This window comes from Rhinolophus sinicus, linkage group LG17 (genome assembly GCF_036562045.2).
Source record: "Rhinolophus sinicus isolate RSC01 linkage group LG17, ASM3656204v1, whole genome shotgun sequence".
NCBI classification, from domain to species: domain Eukaryota; kingdom Metazoa; phylum Chordata; class Mammalia; order Chiroptera; family Rhinolophidae; genus Rhinolophus; species Rhinolophus sinicus.
The window spans coordinates 26,091,779-26,110,675 of NC_133766.1; the positions used below are offsets into that span (position 1 = coordinate 26,091,779).

Consider the following 18,897-nt stretch of genomic DNA (forward strand, 5'->3'; position numbering starts at 1 on the left):
TTTGACATGTCAGTGGGTAGGATTGACTCCCAGGCTGACTAAGTGTGAGGACTGGCTACACCCACAGTGTATGAGCTGCTGCGTGGGAGCTGACTTCTCAGAGGGGGCTTCACTCCCACTGGCTCTTGTGCCTATTCAGTCCCCCCTTTGAGTGTGCCACTTGTAGGGCTAACCAGGTAGTGTGCTCTGGTGTGGTCTGAAGCTGGCCTCTGGGTGTGTGTTTTCTGGTGTGTCTTGGGAGGGGCTCCCATGCAGGCCACTTTCATTCTTGCCTGTTACTGCCCTGTGGCTACTGGTAGGAGCACAAAGCTATATGTGGTTGGATCTGCTGCCTGTGCTGGATCTGGAGGCATGTGGGGGTGGCCATGTTGTGAACCAAGTCTGGCTGCCACCAGTGATGGGCCTGAGGCAGCTTAACAAAAGGTCCAGGGTTCCCTAAGCCTATTGTCACCTGCCAGATACCAGTGAGGCACCAATGTTGAAAGAGACTCCTTAGGTGAATGGGCCAGGCTGGTTGACCCCGTGTTGAGAGTGTCCTTGATGATGCAGCACTAGCTGGGCAGGGTGAAGTTCAAGGGAGTCACAAGATGTGACTGATGGTTTTTACAAAATTAATGCACATTCAGTTCTTATGTCAGTGCCCGGCCTATGACCACTTTGCAGAGTGCTCCAGCCACCAGCCACTGCCTCAGGCTTGCAAATTCCTGAAAGCTACCCCAGAGTGGCTGTGGCACAATTTTGGAGTCACTGTCCACCACTGAAATCTCCCCAGGCTGTCATGTATTGTCTCCTGCTGTAAAAGGCCTCCACAGGTTGTGAGGCGGGTCTGACCATCCAGGTGCCCAGAGTGCCCCTGGCAGTGTAGCTCTAGGTGGGTGGGTTCCAGAGAGCTAACGGGTGTGGCCAGTGGTTTCTACAAAGTCAATGCAGTCTTGGCTTCTACACCGGTGCTGGGCCCACAACCATTTTGCAAAAATGCCCCAAGAACACCACAGTTAGCCACTGACCATCTCAGGCCCACCACCACCCATCTCAGTCCCACAGGTTCCCAAGAGCTGTCCAAGAGATAGTGTAGCACATGTCTTGGTTTACCACCCACCAGCAAATGTTTCCCAGGCCACTGCAGGCCCTCTACCAGCTTCAAACAAGCTTCCTCAGCCTGTGGGTGGGGCCAGCAGCCCAGCATTAAAGAGTTTCCCCGCACAATGTAGCACTAGCTGTGCCAGGGGTGGGGACCCAGAGTGTCACCAAGGCGGTGTGCATGTGCGGATTCCACCAGACCAATGTGGTCCCAGACTTGGCCCTTTGGAGGAGGGCTTAACACTAAAAAGATGGCACCCTCCTGTAGGCCACATGTGTTTCAGGTTCCACACTGGGACAGCAATGGCTCCTGTCCCTCCAGCTTCCAGGCTGAAGCCACACAACTCAGTCCTCACACATCCCTGGGCCTTCTGAGCTGCCACCCCTCCACCAGAGACTGGGGGGTGCCTGCAATCAAGCGAGTTCATCCAGAGGGCATCTGAGTTTCCGACCACCCTCTGCCCCACCAGAAAGGTCAGACAGAGTCCTCACTGATTTTCACTGCCAGATGCTATGGGAACTCCTCTTCCTGGCACAGGAACCCTGGGCTGGGGAGCTTGGTGTGGGACTATGACTCTTCCCTCTTCAGGGACCTCTGCCACCAAGTTGTCTCTCCCAGCATTCAACTACCATCTGTGGTTTTGGGGTCAGCCCGTTTTGCATCTCTGCTCCTCCTACAAGTCTCGACGAGACCTCTTCTTTATATCCTTAATTATAGGAGTTCTGTTCAGCTAGTCTTGAGATGATTTTTGAGGTTAATTGTTCTATAATTTATTTGTAATTTTGGGGTGATGCTGGGATGCAGTAAGCATAGTGTTTACCTAATCTGCCATCTTGGAACTTTCTCCGTTTTAAAAAATTTATTAAGAAATTCTGTTGAACTAGGCCTCTTCCATCCTGTTTGGGCACCATTATTTTTTTTTAAACACAGGTTTTGCACTAAGTTCTATTAAATTTAATTTAATTTCTGCAATTTTTACTATCTCAGTGACCTGTGTGTCCAATTTGTTTCTTTCATATATGCCCAGAGCTTTCCATGGATCTCCCTCTGCCAATTAATCAAGAATGTGAAGTGAGCAGCCCTGTTCTGTGTCTTGAAAGAGTGGATGTGGAGGAGGAGAAACATGGTCATATTTTTGGAAGCTTCCAGGCTGATAACAGAGACAATCCACTTCTTCCTCACCTCTTTCTCAGGTCACAGATAGAAAAGGACAAACTAATTCTTCCATACCCCTTCCATCTCTTCTGGGGATAATCAGCCTCATTGTAATGGTTTCCAGAACCCACCACACCCACCTTGTAAGAGTGTATAAGAACATTCTTAGATGTGACAATGTGGCAGGACCACCTACTGACTAGAGGCTCTGAGAGTTGCTAAGTGTCTTCAGCTGTGCAATAGAGGCCTGGAATCCAAATATGTTCAGGGTTATTAAGGAGAGGGTTGGGAAACCCTGAGAATCAAAGGAGGAAGCTGACAGGTACCTCTCACAGTGTCTTGAACATAGTAGGCCCTCAATGCATTCTTTAAATGAAATGAATTATACACCCTTTGGTGCCTTAGAGGGTTAACCTGACCAAGTACTCAGAACTGCAGAGAGATAAATAATTGCCCGGGATGTGGAACACAGAGCAGGGCACTAAACTGGAACTAAGGAAGAGAGAAGGGGAACTGATAAGGAAACAACAGCAACAACAACAACAACAAAAACAAATCAACCCTAGAGACCAAAATGACTTTTAGGTCCTAGAAGGATGTGGGCTCTTTTTCCCTGAGTGTGATAAAAAAATCTGAGGATGTGGCTGGACTCCAAAATTGATTCTGAGCCAATGGATGACTGCCTTCTAGAACTCAGGGACTCACTTTTTCTCAAGTAGAAATGACAAAACAGCCCATTCTCTGCTCTTTCTTACTGTCCAAAGCCTGCAGTTTCCCAAAGGAAAGAAAGATTGCTTCCCCAATGTGTGGGTCAGGAACTGTGGCAAAGTCCTTCAGCTCTAGCCAGTCAAAAGTGGACACAGAAAACAGGTTCACAAGCCAGAAATTGCATACTGACAGTCCTCCAGTCTCTTCTGCTCCAAAATGATTGAATGGAATGGGAGATATACCCCGGAGGACTTAGAGAGAGAAGCTTTGTTTTCTGGCGTTATTCTGCACTAATTCTTTGCCTACTTGTTCCTCTTCCCCATGAGACTGTAAATTCTCCAGGGTGGGGCACCATGCTTTATTCATAAAAATTAATTAATTCACATATTTAGCACATGTGTACTGAGCTCTGACTATGTTCCAGTCACAAAAAAAACTGTGCTTGTTTTCTAGTGGTAGGAGGAGGTTGTAGATTAGCAACAAACTGATAAGCAAACAAATGAAGACAGAAGACAATTTCAGTGTGTGATAAATACCACACTGGAAACATCCCAAGTGCATTAGTGAATAATCATTGGGAACATGGAGGCTGGAGGGTAGGGAAGGGCTATGTCTCATTGTCAGGGAAGGTCACTCTTGGAGAAGATGATATTTGCATTGAAATCCCAAGGATGTCTGTCATATAAACAGCACCAAGCAAAAGAGATAACTAGTGCAAAAATTCTTAGAATAAAAATTGGATTTTCCCCTTCAAAGAACAGACAGTTCTTTACGCCACTGGTCCTCAAGATTAGTGAGCAAAGGGGAGACAAAGCCACAGCCTGATTGTGGAAGCATGGAAGTCATGACAGGCAGTGAAAGCATTTGAGTTTAACTCTAAGTGCAGTAGGGAAGAACTAAATGCCAAAATTTGGGTTTAATACTATATTTTCCTAAAGAGTAGATTTCATAATTTTCATCAGATTTTCCAGGAGACCTATAACACCCCCTCCCTCAAAGATTAATAGTACCTGATTCAGAGAGAGAAGAGAAGGCTCAGGTCCTTCAGAAGGATGCAGTTTGGAGCCACATGCAATGTATTCTAGGACACAGAGAACTGCTCTGGAAAAAAGTACAATCATCCTTGAGGAGGGCAAGGGTGAAAACTTGAGACATTATCTGTGAAATCTTATGGAGTAGGCAGCTTTAAATGCTCACAAATGTGGAAGGAACATACCCAGAAAGGTGGAGGAGAAATGGGCTGCGATGGTAAAATTGGGGTTCTCATTCTAGAAACCAAGTCTGCAAACACTGGACAATGCATTAGAGATATTTGAGAATTACTAGGACTTTTCCCTCTCATTTATACAAATATGTCTAAAAGGTTTCCTAAATCTAAGTGTGATATAAAGATGTCTGAAACTCCCCTAAAGTTATGGCCCCCAATTTCCCCAAACCCATTTTTGAAGGTCCTCTATCTTCTGGAGATTTCCTCTCTTCATCAAGTAGTTACAGGAAAGATGAAAGCTGACATATGTTTTTGCTGAACTAATTTTTAAGTTCCCCCCTCCTTGCATGCCCTACACCACTCCTGCCCAAATCATCTTGAAGATGTGTAGAGATGATTTGGAAGGACTTGTACTTGTCGATTAACCTAAACAGTCACATTCATCTGCAAGGTGCATTATTGTTAATTAAAACTGCCATTCTACTTGTGTCCAGACAGAGGGCTGCTGTTGTCAGAATAATTAGATAGCATACTATGGTTTTCATACATATCCCTGGTAATTAAAGTTGACAATGAATTCGTTTAAAATCCCAATGAAATTCTCAAACAGAATTCCTCTGAGGGTGGCTTCTGGAAGAAGGTGATGATGGGGCTGTGGAGGAAAGGGAAATAGGGGTGGATAAAAGGATGTAAGGACCAGCTACTTGTTTCCTAAATCCTCTGAGAGAGGCCCAAGCTTGGAATAAATGAACTATGGGTGTCAATATGATCTTCAATATTCCCTTAAGAAATAAGTCTCTCTTTAAAGAAGCAATGTAGACTGACCCACCCCAAGACCTTGTGTGCTCCCAAGAACATGCTCCCTGGCTCTCATCTTTCAGAGAGGATTTTTTCTTTAGCCAGGAGGCCTAATAACTCATAGATAACAGTTAAAGTCCCTCAGATTAAATTCTTATGGGTTCTAAGAAAACAGGATTTGTATCCTGAAGTGTTGCAGAAAAGATGCTCGATTCAGACCAATGTTGGAATGGTTGGTGGCATGCAGTGGGTTAAATGGACTGGGGTAACAGGACTGTGAGGAAAGCCTTAAAAGAAATGACCAAAATCAGGGTTAAACTTTCTGAAGAACTACCCAAATATAGCCTAGCTAATGACAGGAAAAGGCAAGTCCCTGAAGGAACTGGGGCAGTTGGCAGCGGTGGAATGGAGAAGAAACAACTGTGGGAGGAGTCGCCAACCCACCCTGACCTCTTATCAGCTTCAGGCTTTTGCCTCTGCCTTTTCTTTATGAGAGATGTGACAGCTGCTGAATGACCTGGGCTTCTCTCTAACTGGACTGAACAAGGAGGGATTTTTACCTGGAGGCATGGGCTGGGGGTAGATAAGACAACCCCAGTGGTCTTAAATTAAGTCTCCCTTGCATTGGGTTGACACTGGAAGACTCAGCAAGTCACAACACACTCTGCCTCAACTAGGTCAGCCTCCTCTGAGAATCCAGTACCTTCTAAGTTGGGCAGTGTCTGGTAGGACTGAGAGAGTGGTCAGAGGTTGAAGGGGGAATGATGAGAGAAGGCTGAAAAAGGGATAAGAGAAAATGAAAACACTGGAACACGTTCATTAACTGTGGTTGGAGACCTTAGCATAATTTAAGCTTGCAAATTATCTTTTGTCTTCATTTTCTCTCCCTTTCTCTTTCAGAATGTCTCCTATGTCTCAATCAGTCCCCTAAATCCCACCTTTCAATTTAGGATGCACCAATCAGCAGCTAACTTGGTAGTTGCTAAGAGACAGGAGGTGGAGGCTTTGGAGGGTTTGTTGCTGCACCCACCCAGGAAAATTCCCCAAGCCTTTTGCATCACCTGCCTAGGATGCTCTAGCTCATCTCTGCTCCTCTCCTGCACGCTACTATTTATCACCAAGCCCAAAAAGTCAAGTAGAATTGGTGTGGGGCAGGAGTCAGGTATAGCTCATCTTTGAAAAATGGAAAGAACACATGTGGATTCAGATATAAGGCTTCCCCTCAAGTTTTCCAGCTTTTAATTGGATTGGAGGGAGGAGCTCATTTTCTCTCTCTCTCTCTCTCTCTCTCTCTCTGTGTGTGTGTGTGTGTGTGAGATCTTGGGTAGAGGGTGAATTTGTTGGTGGCAGTAGAGGTTGTTCCCCTTATGAGGAGGAGTTTATTCACTGTCCTTCCAATCATCGCCTACATGTGGTTGTGTTGGGATTGAGAAAAAGCCTCCAGGATCAAGATGAGCAGTCAAAGAATCAGCGGGTATTTAAGGAAGAGACATCCAGGGCAGGGGGTTATAATGTGGAAGGTGGGAGGACAGATTTGTATGGGAAAGAAAGGCTTATTCCAACAGCTGGGGTTTAAAATGGAAACTGAGGGATTTTAAGCAGAAATGAATTAAGTCAGTTCCCTTCCCCTTGAAGTTTCTCATGCTTCTTGATTTTCAGTTCCCTGTATACAACCTACACAGAAAAGACTAGGCAGAGAGACTAGGGTAAAGAAACTCATGGGTAAGGAGTGTGTCGTAAATCCTGATTCCATATCCTGAGAACAAGGATGGAGAACAGAATGAAGTGGAGGGGGGCCTGTGAGAGGTCACAGCACACACACAGGTGTGTGCAGTTCAGACACTGACGGAGAGGCAAGCACACATGTCAAAATATGTTATTACATGCATGCATCTAATATGGATGTGGGTTCTAACAGATTGAGACAGACAGATGTACATGTGTGCACGTGTGTACACACACACACACTCACACGGGGATTACGATCATCCTGAGGAGTCGACCTCAGAGAGATGACTCGTAGGCAGTGGCTTCTATGATTGCCTTGATATGTGCCCTAGACTAAGTAAGCTCCCCCAGGATGCTTCTCTCCACCTTCCCCACCACCACCCTGAGCTCTAAACAAACCCAGCAGGTAATAGGGAGACAGAAGGCACAGAGGAAAGTAGGACAGGTCAAACAGGGAGGGGTGTCATGATCTGGGCTCATCTTCACTCCTCTCTGCTGTGCTCTCTCCAGTTTCTATTCTTTTCATTTGCTCTCTGTAGCAACTTCTTTTCTTTACCCACTAAGCCATCTCTTCCAGTTTTTCAAGTTTAGGTACTCCCCTTATACCCTTGTCCCCCTTCTCTTTGCCCTTGAAAGAGAGAAGTAACCCTATACCTCAAGAGTACACCTGTGTGCCCTAAGGATATTTGTACATAATTCCCTTTCTCTCAGGCCAGCTAGAGAAACAGCGGAAAGTCTGGCCTGAAATCTCTCTCTCTCTCTCTCTCTCTCTCTCTCTCTCTCTCTCTCTCTCTCTCTCTCTTTCTCCTTTGCTCCTCCTCACTCCGTCTCTTTTCCTTCCTCTACTCTATATACCCAGACAAAATAAGTAACCACCAGCTTCATAAAAGCAGTGTACACTTTAATTCAGGTTGACAGGTGGGAAGAGAGCTAGGATTTGCTTCGAACGGTGTCCAGATGAAAGGACTATCTTGCTGAGAGAGGCAAGGAGGGCAAGCAAGTGCGAGTGGCCTGGTGGCAGAACAGGGCTAGGAGCAGGGGTGTAGCCACACAGTGTAATATTGCCAGGGCTTCTGCCAGGTGCATCAGCAGGTCCAGAGCCTGCTGGGCTGGACATGATGACAATATCAAGAAGTTGGACCTCACTAAGGAGTCCAATACCCGAAGTACTCCATGAGGCCACCAGAAAATGAACCAGACACACAGGATATCTACCCAGGGACATGACCCCCTGCCCAATACCTTCTTTAGTCCCTTGGCTCCCAATAAACCCAGTGGCAACAAGATAAAGATAGCAAAACAGGCAGCAGTGTGCATAAACTGTAAAATGCCCCATCTGAATGTCAGCATGCAGAGTCCATCGGAAATGTCACTGGCTAGGGTGATTGGCAGCCCCAATAGGACTGCCACTACCCAAAGTCCCAGGGTGAGCCATAGAGTGAGGCCTGGGACCTGGCCTGCACCAAGTTTGGGGCCCAGGCAGGCACGGCAGCCTATCAGCAAAGCTTGGGCAAAGGCCGAGCTATACCAGACCAAGTGGGTCACGTGACACAGGTGGGTGTTGTGGACACCACTTAGGCCTGGTGCCAGGATGGGCACAGCAATGCTGAAGAGGATACTGCCCACAGCCAACTGTGCCAGGATTGGCCTACCAGGACAGAGCTGCCAGTGAAAGAGAGGTCTGAGAAGAGCGAAGAGGACAGCCCCACTTGCTAGGATGCCCAGGACACTGGCGAGGCTATAGAAGGGCAGTGAGGACTCATCCAGCAGGTTACAGGAGCGGCAGGGGGCAGCTGCTTCAAGTCCAGTGTAGTCATAGTCAGCTCCTCCGTAGGAATTATTCCAGTCATCTGAAAAGTCATCTCCAATGGTAATGTTACTGAAGTTCTCATCAGTACGGGAGGAGTCCACCTGGAGGACATCCCCAGAGGGGACAATCAGAGCATCTAGTTACCCCACTGAAGAGTCTCCCAGGAACTGAGGGGCAAGTGAAGGGGAAGAATAGAAGGGAAGCTGAGGTTGGAGAACAAGGGGGCTGGAGGGGTTGGATGCAGTGGGGATGGTGGGAAAGGACAGCACATGGAGACTGAGGAGCCTGTGAAGGAGCAGAGTCACAGAACAGTACTGGAAAGCAATGGGCAAGACTGGAGAGCAGGGGGAGTTTGGAGGGACGAGACCTGGGTGGAACTGACTAAAAGACAAACAAGGACAATAATGGGAAACCTAGGAGACTCGCGGAAGAAGGAGAGAGGGAAAACGAGGGAAGGGATAAGAAATGAGGTGGGAAGGAAAGTGATACAAAGACAGAGGGGCGCACAGAAGGGCAGTAATGGCAGAGGTGGGGGCTGTGGGTTCCCTCCCACACTCACCCGGTGCAGACAGTTCCCCATAACACTGCTGGGGTCGGGCAGGCAGCGAGAAGGGCTGGGACAGTTCTGTCACTGGCTGTGGTTCCAAGATAAATGTCAGGGAGTAATGAAGGCCATCAGTTCTGGGCAGGGCCATGGGGTGGCATGGGGAGTACACTCAGGAAGTCTTTACCCCACGCCCACTGCCTGCCTAAGCCTCAGGCCCATGTGGGACACTGGTCCAAGGCTTCCTGTTTTGAGGTTGGAGTCCACCGGTGTGGTCCTGCACTCGGGAAAGGAAAAAGGTGGGGACCAAAAAATGGGTATTTTCCAGAAGGTGGAAAGGGAGGCTGAGAAGCCAGAGGGATTTCCAGCAAAGATTCTTTAAGCACAAGGAAGGAAGAAGGGGTCAGGGGTGAAGTGTGAGACAGAGATAGGAGACATGCTGGGAAGTTCGAGGGAAAGGCATGGATGACTCACTGTTCCTTCACCCCCTTGAAGTTGATCCAAGGATAATTCAAAAGTCATGTGTTTATGGGATGGGGTATTAGTGGTGCTTTTGGCTGGATGCGTGAGATGGTGACAACCCAAGTGGGATATGTGTAAGGGTGGGGGGCTCTTTGTGTATCGGCCTGGGTACAAGAATGTGCTTATTTATCTCTGTGTGTGGCTGTGTATCATGTGCACATATCTGAGGCAAGTGTCTGGGTGTGGGTATTTCAGTGTGAGGGCTGGGGCGCAGCTGGTAAGAGGGCTGGGCGGTAGCATCATGAAGCAACCTTCAGGTAGTGACGGGGCATTTGCCTCATCAACTATGAGTGCAGTGAATGTATCTTCCATACCAAGCAGAACATGGTCTGACAAGTTAGAGCAGGCTCTGGGGGACAATGGGATCTTTTCAAATGGGCCTGTTGCTTCTGGGGTACTCTCTACTCTTACTTCTGTTGGGGACACAAAGGCTGGAACTGCTGCATTGACCTAACATCTCAATACTGTATAAAGTTTCTTATATGGGGACAGCTGCGATTTCTTTGCAGCTGGCAGACAGAAAGGGTGTCTACCCTGCAGGCAGAACCCCCTAAGCTGACAGGGTTGCTCTCTGGTAAACCTTTCCCCCCGAGCTGCTGTCCCATGATCTCTGCTGTTTCATCACCCCTTCCCCCACATTTTATTTTCTGTTAGAGAGACTTAGTCTGGACATTGGAAGGGGTGAGTCTTGTAGTGTCCAAGTCAGAATGGTGAATTAGAGGGCTGCTTCATTTGTGCAAGAAAACATGTGGTGCTTTAACTCCAGTCCTGCCAAGAATCTCCTTTCTATTCACATAGGGGTGCCTGGAGGTAAAGTAGGGAAGCCAAGTTGCAAAAGAATGGGGACTTTATAGGGACTGTCCCCTTTTCTCCCAGGACAGTAGCTCTAGCCTCAGGTTCAACATGAGGGGGGCTAGGAAATGAGTTTGGGGGGTCTGTTGACGCTGTCCTGGAATGATTTTGATGGCATCTTCACCTGCATTTCCTCCTTCTCCAGCCTGGGAGCAATCAGTTGCCTCACCCCAAACTCTGGAAAACAAGGGCCCAGCCAAAGGAAGCAGACACATCTCTCCCTTGGAGAGTTATATTGTTTCCATACAGAGATGCCCTTGGGAGGGTAGCCTGGTGAGGCACACATGACCCCTGGATGTACCAGGTGTAGGGGGCACCAGCAGAGCCATCCTTACACATGCATCCCCACAGGAGCACGAACAGCAAGAAGGAGGCAGCCAAGCAACACGGTGATCCAGATATATTGAGGGTGCCCCTCTGAGATTAGCACAAGAGAGTTAGAAAGATTATAAAGATACACGATCCCCTTCCTGCTCCCTTCCCCACCCTTAGCCCACAGACAGACACACACAGCACAAGGACCCTCTTCCCCCACCGCCCCCCGGCCCCCGGTACAAATATGGCTTCTGTGTAATATGGATAGAGTGGTTTAGCTCAAAGAGGAAAAGTCATTTTCCCAAAAGCAGGTGTTGGGAGACAGGAGCCCAAAAGGCCTGAGGCCCTAGGCTGTCTTTCTGCTGTAAGAGGAGGGGCCCTGGCTTAGATGGGCAGGGTTGCCTGTGATGCCCAGGGCCCTAACCAGCGGCTGGGAGATCCACAGCAGTATGACCTGAACTGAGGGGTTTGGGTCAGACCTGTTGGATGCAGCTCCCTCTATTTTGCACACCCCTGGGTTGTTAGAACAGGGAAGACATGCTGGAGGAGGGACAGCAGTGCCAAGGAGCATCTTGGATCTGAGACAGGGTAACTGGCTGGACAGGGTGGGTGAGCAATCTCATCTCCATGGCAACTAGCTTGGGCCACAAAGGAAAACAGAAAATCAAAAGCAGGGGTAGAGATGGGAAGGAGATATGTTTCACTCCTAGCCCTCAATTCACTGGGTACAGACTATGGGAAAATAAAATGGCAGTGGTCTTTCCAGGATCAGGACCAGGGAGAGGCCTGAGGGATGCATAGCAAAGGCTGTGGCACTGACTCCATAGCTCTTAGAAGGGAGATTGAGGCAGGGTTTGATGCTCTGTGTTTTAGGGTGAAGTGAGATGGGCAACTGAGCACAATGCATCCTAGGACTGTTTTCCTGATGACAGATGGACACTGGAGGTAGCATGGACGTTCAAGGATGGAGCAACCTCCCAGAGGAGGTTCAAAGCTGGCTACAAATCCTCCACTCCCAAAGCCCTCCATTACACGTCCCACAGCCCGCCCACTTGCCCAGGACCTGCATCATTGCCTCTCATACAGATATACACACACATACACATCCTCACACTCACAGAGTTCACATTATTCCCTTCCTTTGGGCAGGAAACAGCTCAGTGCAGTGAAACTCCTTTTAGTATTTTCATGGTTATGTCTGTCTGGCTGCTGGGATAGGGAGGAAAGACTAAGGGAAGGTTTAGGAACTGAAAGGGGCAAAGCAGCACAGTGTGGGAAGAGCGGTTGCTGAGCAACAGTCCAGGGCTTCAGTGAGAGTGAGGGGACCCTGGGGAGGGAAGCAGGGGAAGCAGACAGTTAGGCCCAGAGCAGCACCACTGCCACAGCTGCCGGAACAAGGAGGGACAGCCTTGCCTTGCTATCCTCAAGGGTGGTTCCTGTGAAAAGGGCCTGGCTTCATTCATCCTGGGGATCAAGGGGGAGATGGGGCCATCTCTGCCAACTTCCTCTCCAAATCTACTTCTGGCAGGGACCCACGTCCTCCCCATGTGGAAGCTATGGGTCTCTGTGTGGTTGCATCCCATCTGCAGGTCACATCTTCTCAGGGACTCCCCCATTTACACCTTTCCCATCGTGGTGGAATGGGTGTCAGAGAGGCACCTTCATCTCTGTCCATAGCTCCAGGTGTGTGACTTCAGCAGAGGAAAGGCCACCTCTAGCTCCTGCTCACAACCTCCCCATTCCCAGAGAAGTCCAGGAAGCGGCTCTGCTGTAGAGGATGGGGGCCTGGTAAGAGCAGCTCTGCTCCTTTCCTGTCCTCACCCCGCCACCCTCGTTCTCCTCCTAAAGCTCCAAGTGTTTTGCTTTCCTCACCCCAGGGCGCCTGCCCCTCCAGCCTGGAGACAGATTTGATTTGGGATTGTTACAAAAATAATAATAACCCAAATGCAGAGAAGCCACAGAAAGGGCTGAGGCAACCCTCCCTCCTCCCCCCCCTCCTCCCTCCCCATTCCAAACCGAGTACAAAACTGCACCCAAAGCAGACATTCTGTACAGGGGGTGGGGAGCCTAGGGAGCAAGCGGGAGGGGCAGCCCTGGGGTCACTCTGTACAAGTCCGGGTTGGTGATGGCCCCAGCAGTCCCCATGGGGCCCCTGAGGGGCGCAGGAGGTGGGTGGTCACCCTAGATGAAATATTCCTTCTTGTCGTCCCCGCCCGACTGCCCGCCTTCCGCGTTGATGATGGCTGTGTCAGCATCTGGGGCATCGTCAGAACCTTTAGCCTCATGTGTCAGGTAGGTTCCTGGGGAGAGATAGGGACTCCTCTTTTCAAGTGCAGTTTCCAGACTTTGAAGCCCCCCTTGCCCACCTACCCATCCACACCTTGCTCCTCTCATTTTTCTCCTATTTAGAGCTTTCTTCTAGGGAAGAAGAAAGCCGCATACCTGACCTAACTTGTATTTTGCTGCCAATATCCATCACCTGACCACACCCTCATGAATCAATGAATCCTGCCTTTAATGAGAATTTCATTAATAACACAGGCAAAAAAATAATGGTGTGTGTGTATGTGCGTGTATATGGGTGCATGTGTGTATACGAGGTCAATTAAGTTCATAAACTCATCCTAGAAAAAGTGCTACGTACCTCAATGCTGAATATCACTAGTCACCTTTGAAGTTCTCCCCTTGGGAAGCTATGCACTGATGCCAGTGCCTAGTCCAACCTTTAAAGCAATTTTGGAGCTTTTTCTGGAATGGCCATCAGAGCTGTCATTGTATTACCCTTGATGTCCTGAATGTCATCAAAATGTCTTCCTTTCAATATTTCCTTTATATTTGGGTAAAGACAGAAATCATTGAGGGCCAGATCAGGTGAGTAGGGAGGGTGTTCTAATACAGTTATGTGTTTACTGGCTAAAAACTCCCTCACAGACAGTGCTGTGTGAGCTGGTGCATTGTCGTGATGCAAGAGCCATGAATTGTTGGCGAAAAGTTCAGGTCGTCTAACTTTTTCACGCAGCCCTTTCAGCACTTCCAAATAGTAAACGTGGTTAACTGTTTCTCCAGTTGGTAAAAATTCATAATGAATATTCCCTCGGATATAAAAAAAAAGTTAGCCACATCATTGCCACAAGTTTGTGAACTTCATTGTCAGACCGCGTATGTGCATATGTATATGAATACATGTGTATGAATGTGTGTGTCTGTATATGTGTAGTGTATGTGTGTATGCATGTCTGTATGTGTGCCTGTATGTGCATGTGTGCATGTGTATGTATGCATGTAAGGTAGTGTTAGGGAAACTGCTATGTCAGCTCCATGTACATGACAGTTGAGAGCTGGCTAGTACTTGATCAGTTGGTGTAATCCAGCTACTGGCTAGAAGTTATAAAAGAAGGGGACATCTGAGAGGAAGGTGTGTGAGGAGAGGGTAGAGAGACATGGTGTGCATATAGGAGAGGGGAGAAAAGAAAACAGATGTCGTGGGGACAAGGGGTGGAGAGGTCAAAGACCAAGGAAAATGAGGCTAAACAAAAGGAAGAAAGTATAGGAAGAAATGGGAAGAAGATGCAGAGTTTCACAGTTCTCTGCTTACAGCAGAACACCCTGGCAGCAGAGCAGCATGGGAGCAGCAGCTGACTATGTGGGAAGGTTTGATTTTACTGGATGATGACAAAGTAATGAGGTTTTCCATTATCACAGGGTTGGCTGCATTCTTTTTCAAACACTCCAAGGGGCTGACTGAGTCTCCAAAGGCCCTTCCTGCAGACAGCTCCTACCTGCCTGTCCCTAACCTAACTCCCTACCCACGCCCAAGTTCTCCTGCCGATTTTCTCGCGAATCTGACCTTTGTGCCGGATCAAGTAGTGGCCAAGGAAAATGAGCAGGATGAGCAGCAGGAAGACGACAAAAGCCACGATCCCGCCAATAATGGCATGGTAGGTGCTGGAGGATGAGGGCACCGGACTGGGGTCTGGAGGGAGGGGGAGTGCACACAGTCAGACCTGGGAAAAACCTTAATCTGATAGCATTTCTGACCTGGTCACAGATAATCTCACACAGCAGAGAACATGGACTAACATCAGGAGAATGGAGTGGTATCATTCAGCAAAGGGAATACGCCTTATTTTGTACACAAGTTTCTTACACAGTGTGTAGAAGAACATAGTTATATTTAAATAAAATTGATGCATTCATGAATAAATATATAAATCTGTTCCCATTTAACCCTTTAAGTTGAGTTCATGGCATTGAAGTTTGTTCTTGGCCAAGTCAAAGATCATTGCTTTAACATTTAAATCATCTCTTGGTCTCTCTCTCTCTCTCTTTCTCTCTCTCTCTGTCTCTTTCTTTCCTCTTTCTCTCTCTCTCTGTCTGTCTCTGTTTATGTCTCTATCTTTCTTTCTTCCGATTTCTGGGTTATCAGAGTATTCCTTCCCTATCCCCCATAACCACTTACTCTCCTGTCTGCTTGCTATTCTGAGCTGGCTTCTCTAGTGGGGATACTCAACCTGTTCTCAACCTATCCACCCACTGCCCTGAGATTACATAGAGAAGGAGCAGAGAAAAACTGATGGATCCAAAAAGTAGGCACTTTGACAATACTTTACAAAAGATGATAGACTGCGACCCCCTTAATAAAGAACAGTGTTCCTTCTTGGCAGGGGAGTTTAGAGTTCCAGCAAAACCCCAGTCCTCTAGCAAGTCTCATTAGGAAGATCTGCAATCCATTTTCACTTCCCACCATCCAAAGGTTTATGGGAAGGACAAAGTCTTCCTTCATAGAAGTCCCACTGTGCTTCCTCCAATGATGGCCAACATCTCTGCTATAGGACAGAGAATCTGTCCTCCCAAAGAAGCCTCTACTGAGGATTAATTCCCACAGCACAGATAGGTCAGGCATGCCAAGGATGGCACCAGCCACAGCAGAGTCCCAAATGCCTGAGAAGGCAGTCCACAGGCTCAGGATACAGTACTGAGATGTCCAAAATTATACTTGCCATAGATATGACTCTCCTACCCATGGGAGAGCTATTGTTTTTCCATAGACTTGGCTTGAGTCTTGATACTTCACTGACTCCTTAAATGTTTTGTCTTTCCTACCTTATGTCTCCTCAGACTTGACTGGTCCAGCTTTTTAGTTCCTTGCCTGTCTGTACCTTATTTGAAAGAAAACATTTATGCTCTGTCTTTTAATGTTCTACTTAGGAGGGAGGGAGAGGATTGGCCTGGGGGCTCCATGATAATCATATCATGGTGGGGGTGTGATGGTAATAAGTTGGAGGAAGCAGAGTGAGGTTACCCACTGTCTTTCTCCCAGGGAGTATGTGAGACACAGTCCATATTCAAAATAAATCCTGGATAATTATTCCAGAGACTAGGGAGATGGAAATTCCCTAGAAAAACATAGGTTTCCATGGCCAAAATGACCTCTGGAGTCATCCATGACAGGCCCCCTTTCTATAGGTAGAAATCTATTTAATTTCATTCCAGGCAGGTGGGGATCAACACCGTGTTTCCCCGAAAATAAGACCGGGTCTTATATTAATGTTTGCTCCAAAAGACGCATTAGGGCTTATGTTCAGGGGATGTCATCCTGAAAAATCATGCTAGGGCTTATTTTCCGGTTAGGTCTTATTTTTGGGGAAACAGTACTGCTTAGGATATTCCTGGAAGATGCAGTAACTTATTCTACCACCAGGTGTCAGCACTGGAAGCAGTTAGGTCAAACAGGACTGGCTTTCCTGTACAGGGCAAAGCAGATCAGCAAGAGGCCAATCATAAAGGAACAAGAATTTTCTCTCACTGCCAATCATCATCAGAGTCGGTCTGGAGAGATCTGGGGATACCGGACCTCAATGCATTGTCCTTGCTCCTGGCATTCTGCAGTAGCTTTGTTTGTTGTGCCGAGGCAGTCACATCTGAGGTCTGCTCTGGAGTTGGAATCACCCCATCCAGACACAATGGTCTCTTATCCCTGAGAGGCCTGGATGTTCTCCCTTTACTGCTTTAATGGGCATTGCACTCTGATGTTCAGGGAGACTCTGATGTTCCCCACCCCCACAATGCATTTCCTCTATTCTGAGGAAAGGCTTATAAGACTGTTTGGCAGGACTCCATTGCCATTGGGATCTTCAAAAATTTCCATAAAGGCACCTCTGTGCTAGCCTGTCTCTTCTCCTGAAACTGGGTTTGGTAGTTGTATCTTTGTGAAGAACTTCAGAGAAGAAGCATCACCTAGCCCCTCTAGAAGATATGGCATCTGAGAAAAGCTTCTAACTAGTTCTCAGCATAGTACAAATTTATCTCCATTTCTGGCTGGACCCAGGTCTGCAGGACAGGAGATGATAGCAGCAGGATGCATCTCATACTAGTCACAGGAGAAGCAACTCTGAGAACAGCCTATTGCAAAGGGCAATGCATCTACACCCACACTTGAGAGGCTCTGGGGCCTCTAAACACAGAATTATTATGCTTGCTGCCAGGTGAGTGCAGGGATCGGAGGATGGTGTTACTGCTAAACAAAGTCTGATGGGAGCCTTCCATTCTACTGGTCTTTCCTTATTGCACACTTCAGAGTGGATCTGAAGCCTGAGTGTTCAGGCCCTAGGTAGGGGGCTGTTGTCCCTTTAGCCCAGTTTCAAGCACCATCTGGGGGTGCTCTCAGGAGATAGAAAGACAAGAGTGCAAGATGGACAGAGAAAAGGGATGCTGGAGGTGGGCTCACCATTCACATTGAGAGTGTAGTAAGCCTTGTAGCTGCCCATGTTGCTGGTGGCTGTGCAGCCATAGGTGCCACTGTCACTTTTGTTGAGGAATGGGAAGATCAGGGCGCTCTCCTGGGTTATCTTCAGGGGTGGCACACTACCCTCCTTCTCCCATAGGTACTGCTGGGGGCTGTTGAGGCAAAGAAATCCCAGGTGTTCAGGAGAAAGTAGCTCAGGTAGCTAAAGAGAGATTAAACACACACACACGCATACACACACACACACATGCAAAAAACAAAACTGGGAGCAGGGAAGTCAAGGACTGTTTGATGCAAGTGTAAAAGTTATAGGAGCCAGGGGCACTGAGCCACTCTGAGGCACGGGATAGGGGTAACCTTTTGGGGTTGAATTTTGGGAAACAGGAGATGTACTAACTTGTATCTTACTGTAACTTGGTTCCTTATGGGAACCTCAGGGAACCAGGGAGGGACCCCTCCCCACTTCTGCTCTTTGCAGGAAAAATAAAGGCTGGATGTTGTTAGACAGTGTCAGGGAAAATGAGAGGCTCAGACAATACAGAGGAGATTGAAAGACTTTCAACGAAAATCACAATTTGAGAGTATGGAGCTGTATTAGAGGCCAGGAAATGGATCTTCTTACATGGGATTGCCACGACCCTCACAGTGTAGCAACAGCTTCTGGCCCTCACGGGGATGTGGAGGGTCTGGCCTAATCTTTGCCGTTGGTGTGTCTGTGGAGAAGGAAATGATGTCAGTGCAAAACTCCCACCTCCACAAAATCACCTAGTTATACATTACAGCTTCTACACCTAAATGCCTCAGCTGCCCAAGACGCCATAAACAAAGACCTTTCTCCCCTTACTTCTGTAAGCAAAGACCGCTATTATCATTGAATGTGTGAAGGACTCGTAGAGGTAGGGTTTCGGAAGGTCTGTCTTCGGTGAGGATCCAAGAGATGTCTTAACAGAGAGCTGAGAAGGGGTGTCACTGGTTCATCTGTGCCTAGCACACTGCCTAGCACATAAATGGGACTTAACACATATTGATGACAGAACAAATACACTTGAACTTGATAATTTACTGAGCTCTCAACCTCTGAATCCTCTGCTCTGCAAGGGAGCTTAAACTGGAAACAACACCTGAACAAAAAACATTTTTAGTGATCAGTTCAAAAATGAAGTGAGAGCTTTGAAATAGCAAGAGATGAGGGTCATATTTTGGCTGCAAAAAGGCACTAACACAATATAGATGGGCTCTGTGAAGGAACAATGGCATCTGCCACTGACCCCAAAAGGCTGTTGAGGAGGCTAGCTCCAGATGGCCGTATAGAACAATACAACCAGATGCTGGTTTAGAACAACAGATAAAGAGGCTGAGCTTCTCCTAAGGATATAGAGCCAACCTCAATAACCAGTTAATGAAGGTGTTTCAGTCAAATCAAACAGGACAA

The 18,897-nt window shown here is 47.7% G+C and overlaps 2 protein-coding genes across 5 annotated transcripts in view; both read right to left on the reverse strand.

Annotated features, from left to right (window-relative positions):
• Positions 1 to 7,557: 7,557 nt before the first annotated feature.
• Positions 7,558 to 10,461, reverse strand: ACKR1 (atypical chemokine receptor 1 (Duffy blood group)). Its single transcript, XM_019716859.2, has 2 exons — positions 9,047 to 10,461; positions 7,558 to 8,588 (listed from the first exon to the last, which is right to left on the reverse strand). The coding sequence occupies exons 1-2, from the start codon at positions 9,065 to 9,067 to the stop codon at positions 7,644 to 7,646; spliced, it is 966 nt and encodes a 321-aa protein (XP_019572418.2). The 5' UTR covers positions 9,068 to 10,461; the 3' UTR covers positions 7,558 to 7,643.
• Positions 10,462 to 10,607: 146 nt separating this feature from the next.
• CADM3 (cell adhesion molecule 3) overlaps positions 10,608 to 18,897 on the reverse strand; it is a 32,468-nt gene continuing 24,178 nt past the window's right edge. For all 4 annotated transcript variants that reach the window (XM_019716858.2, XM_019716855.2, XM_019716857.2 and 1 more), the window contains 4 exons: positions 18,088 to 18,178; positions 17,448 to 17,617; positions 14,568 to 14,693; positions 10,608 to 13,020 (listed from right to left, as the gene is read on the reverse strand). In XM_019716858.2, coding sequence (XP_019572417.1) covers positions 12,902 to 13,020; positions 14,568 to 14,693; positions 17,448 to 17,617; positions 18,088 to 18,178 — 506 coding nt within the window. In that variant the 3' untranslated portion in view covers positions 10,608 to 12,901. The remainder of the gene's footprint in view (positions 13,021 to 14,567; positions 14,694 to 17,447; positions 17,618 to 18,087; positions 18,179 to 18,897) is intronic.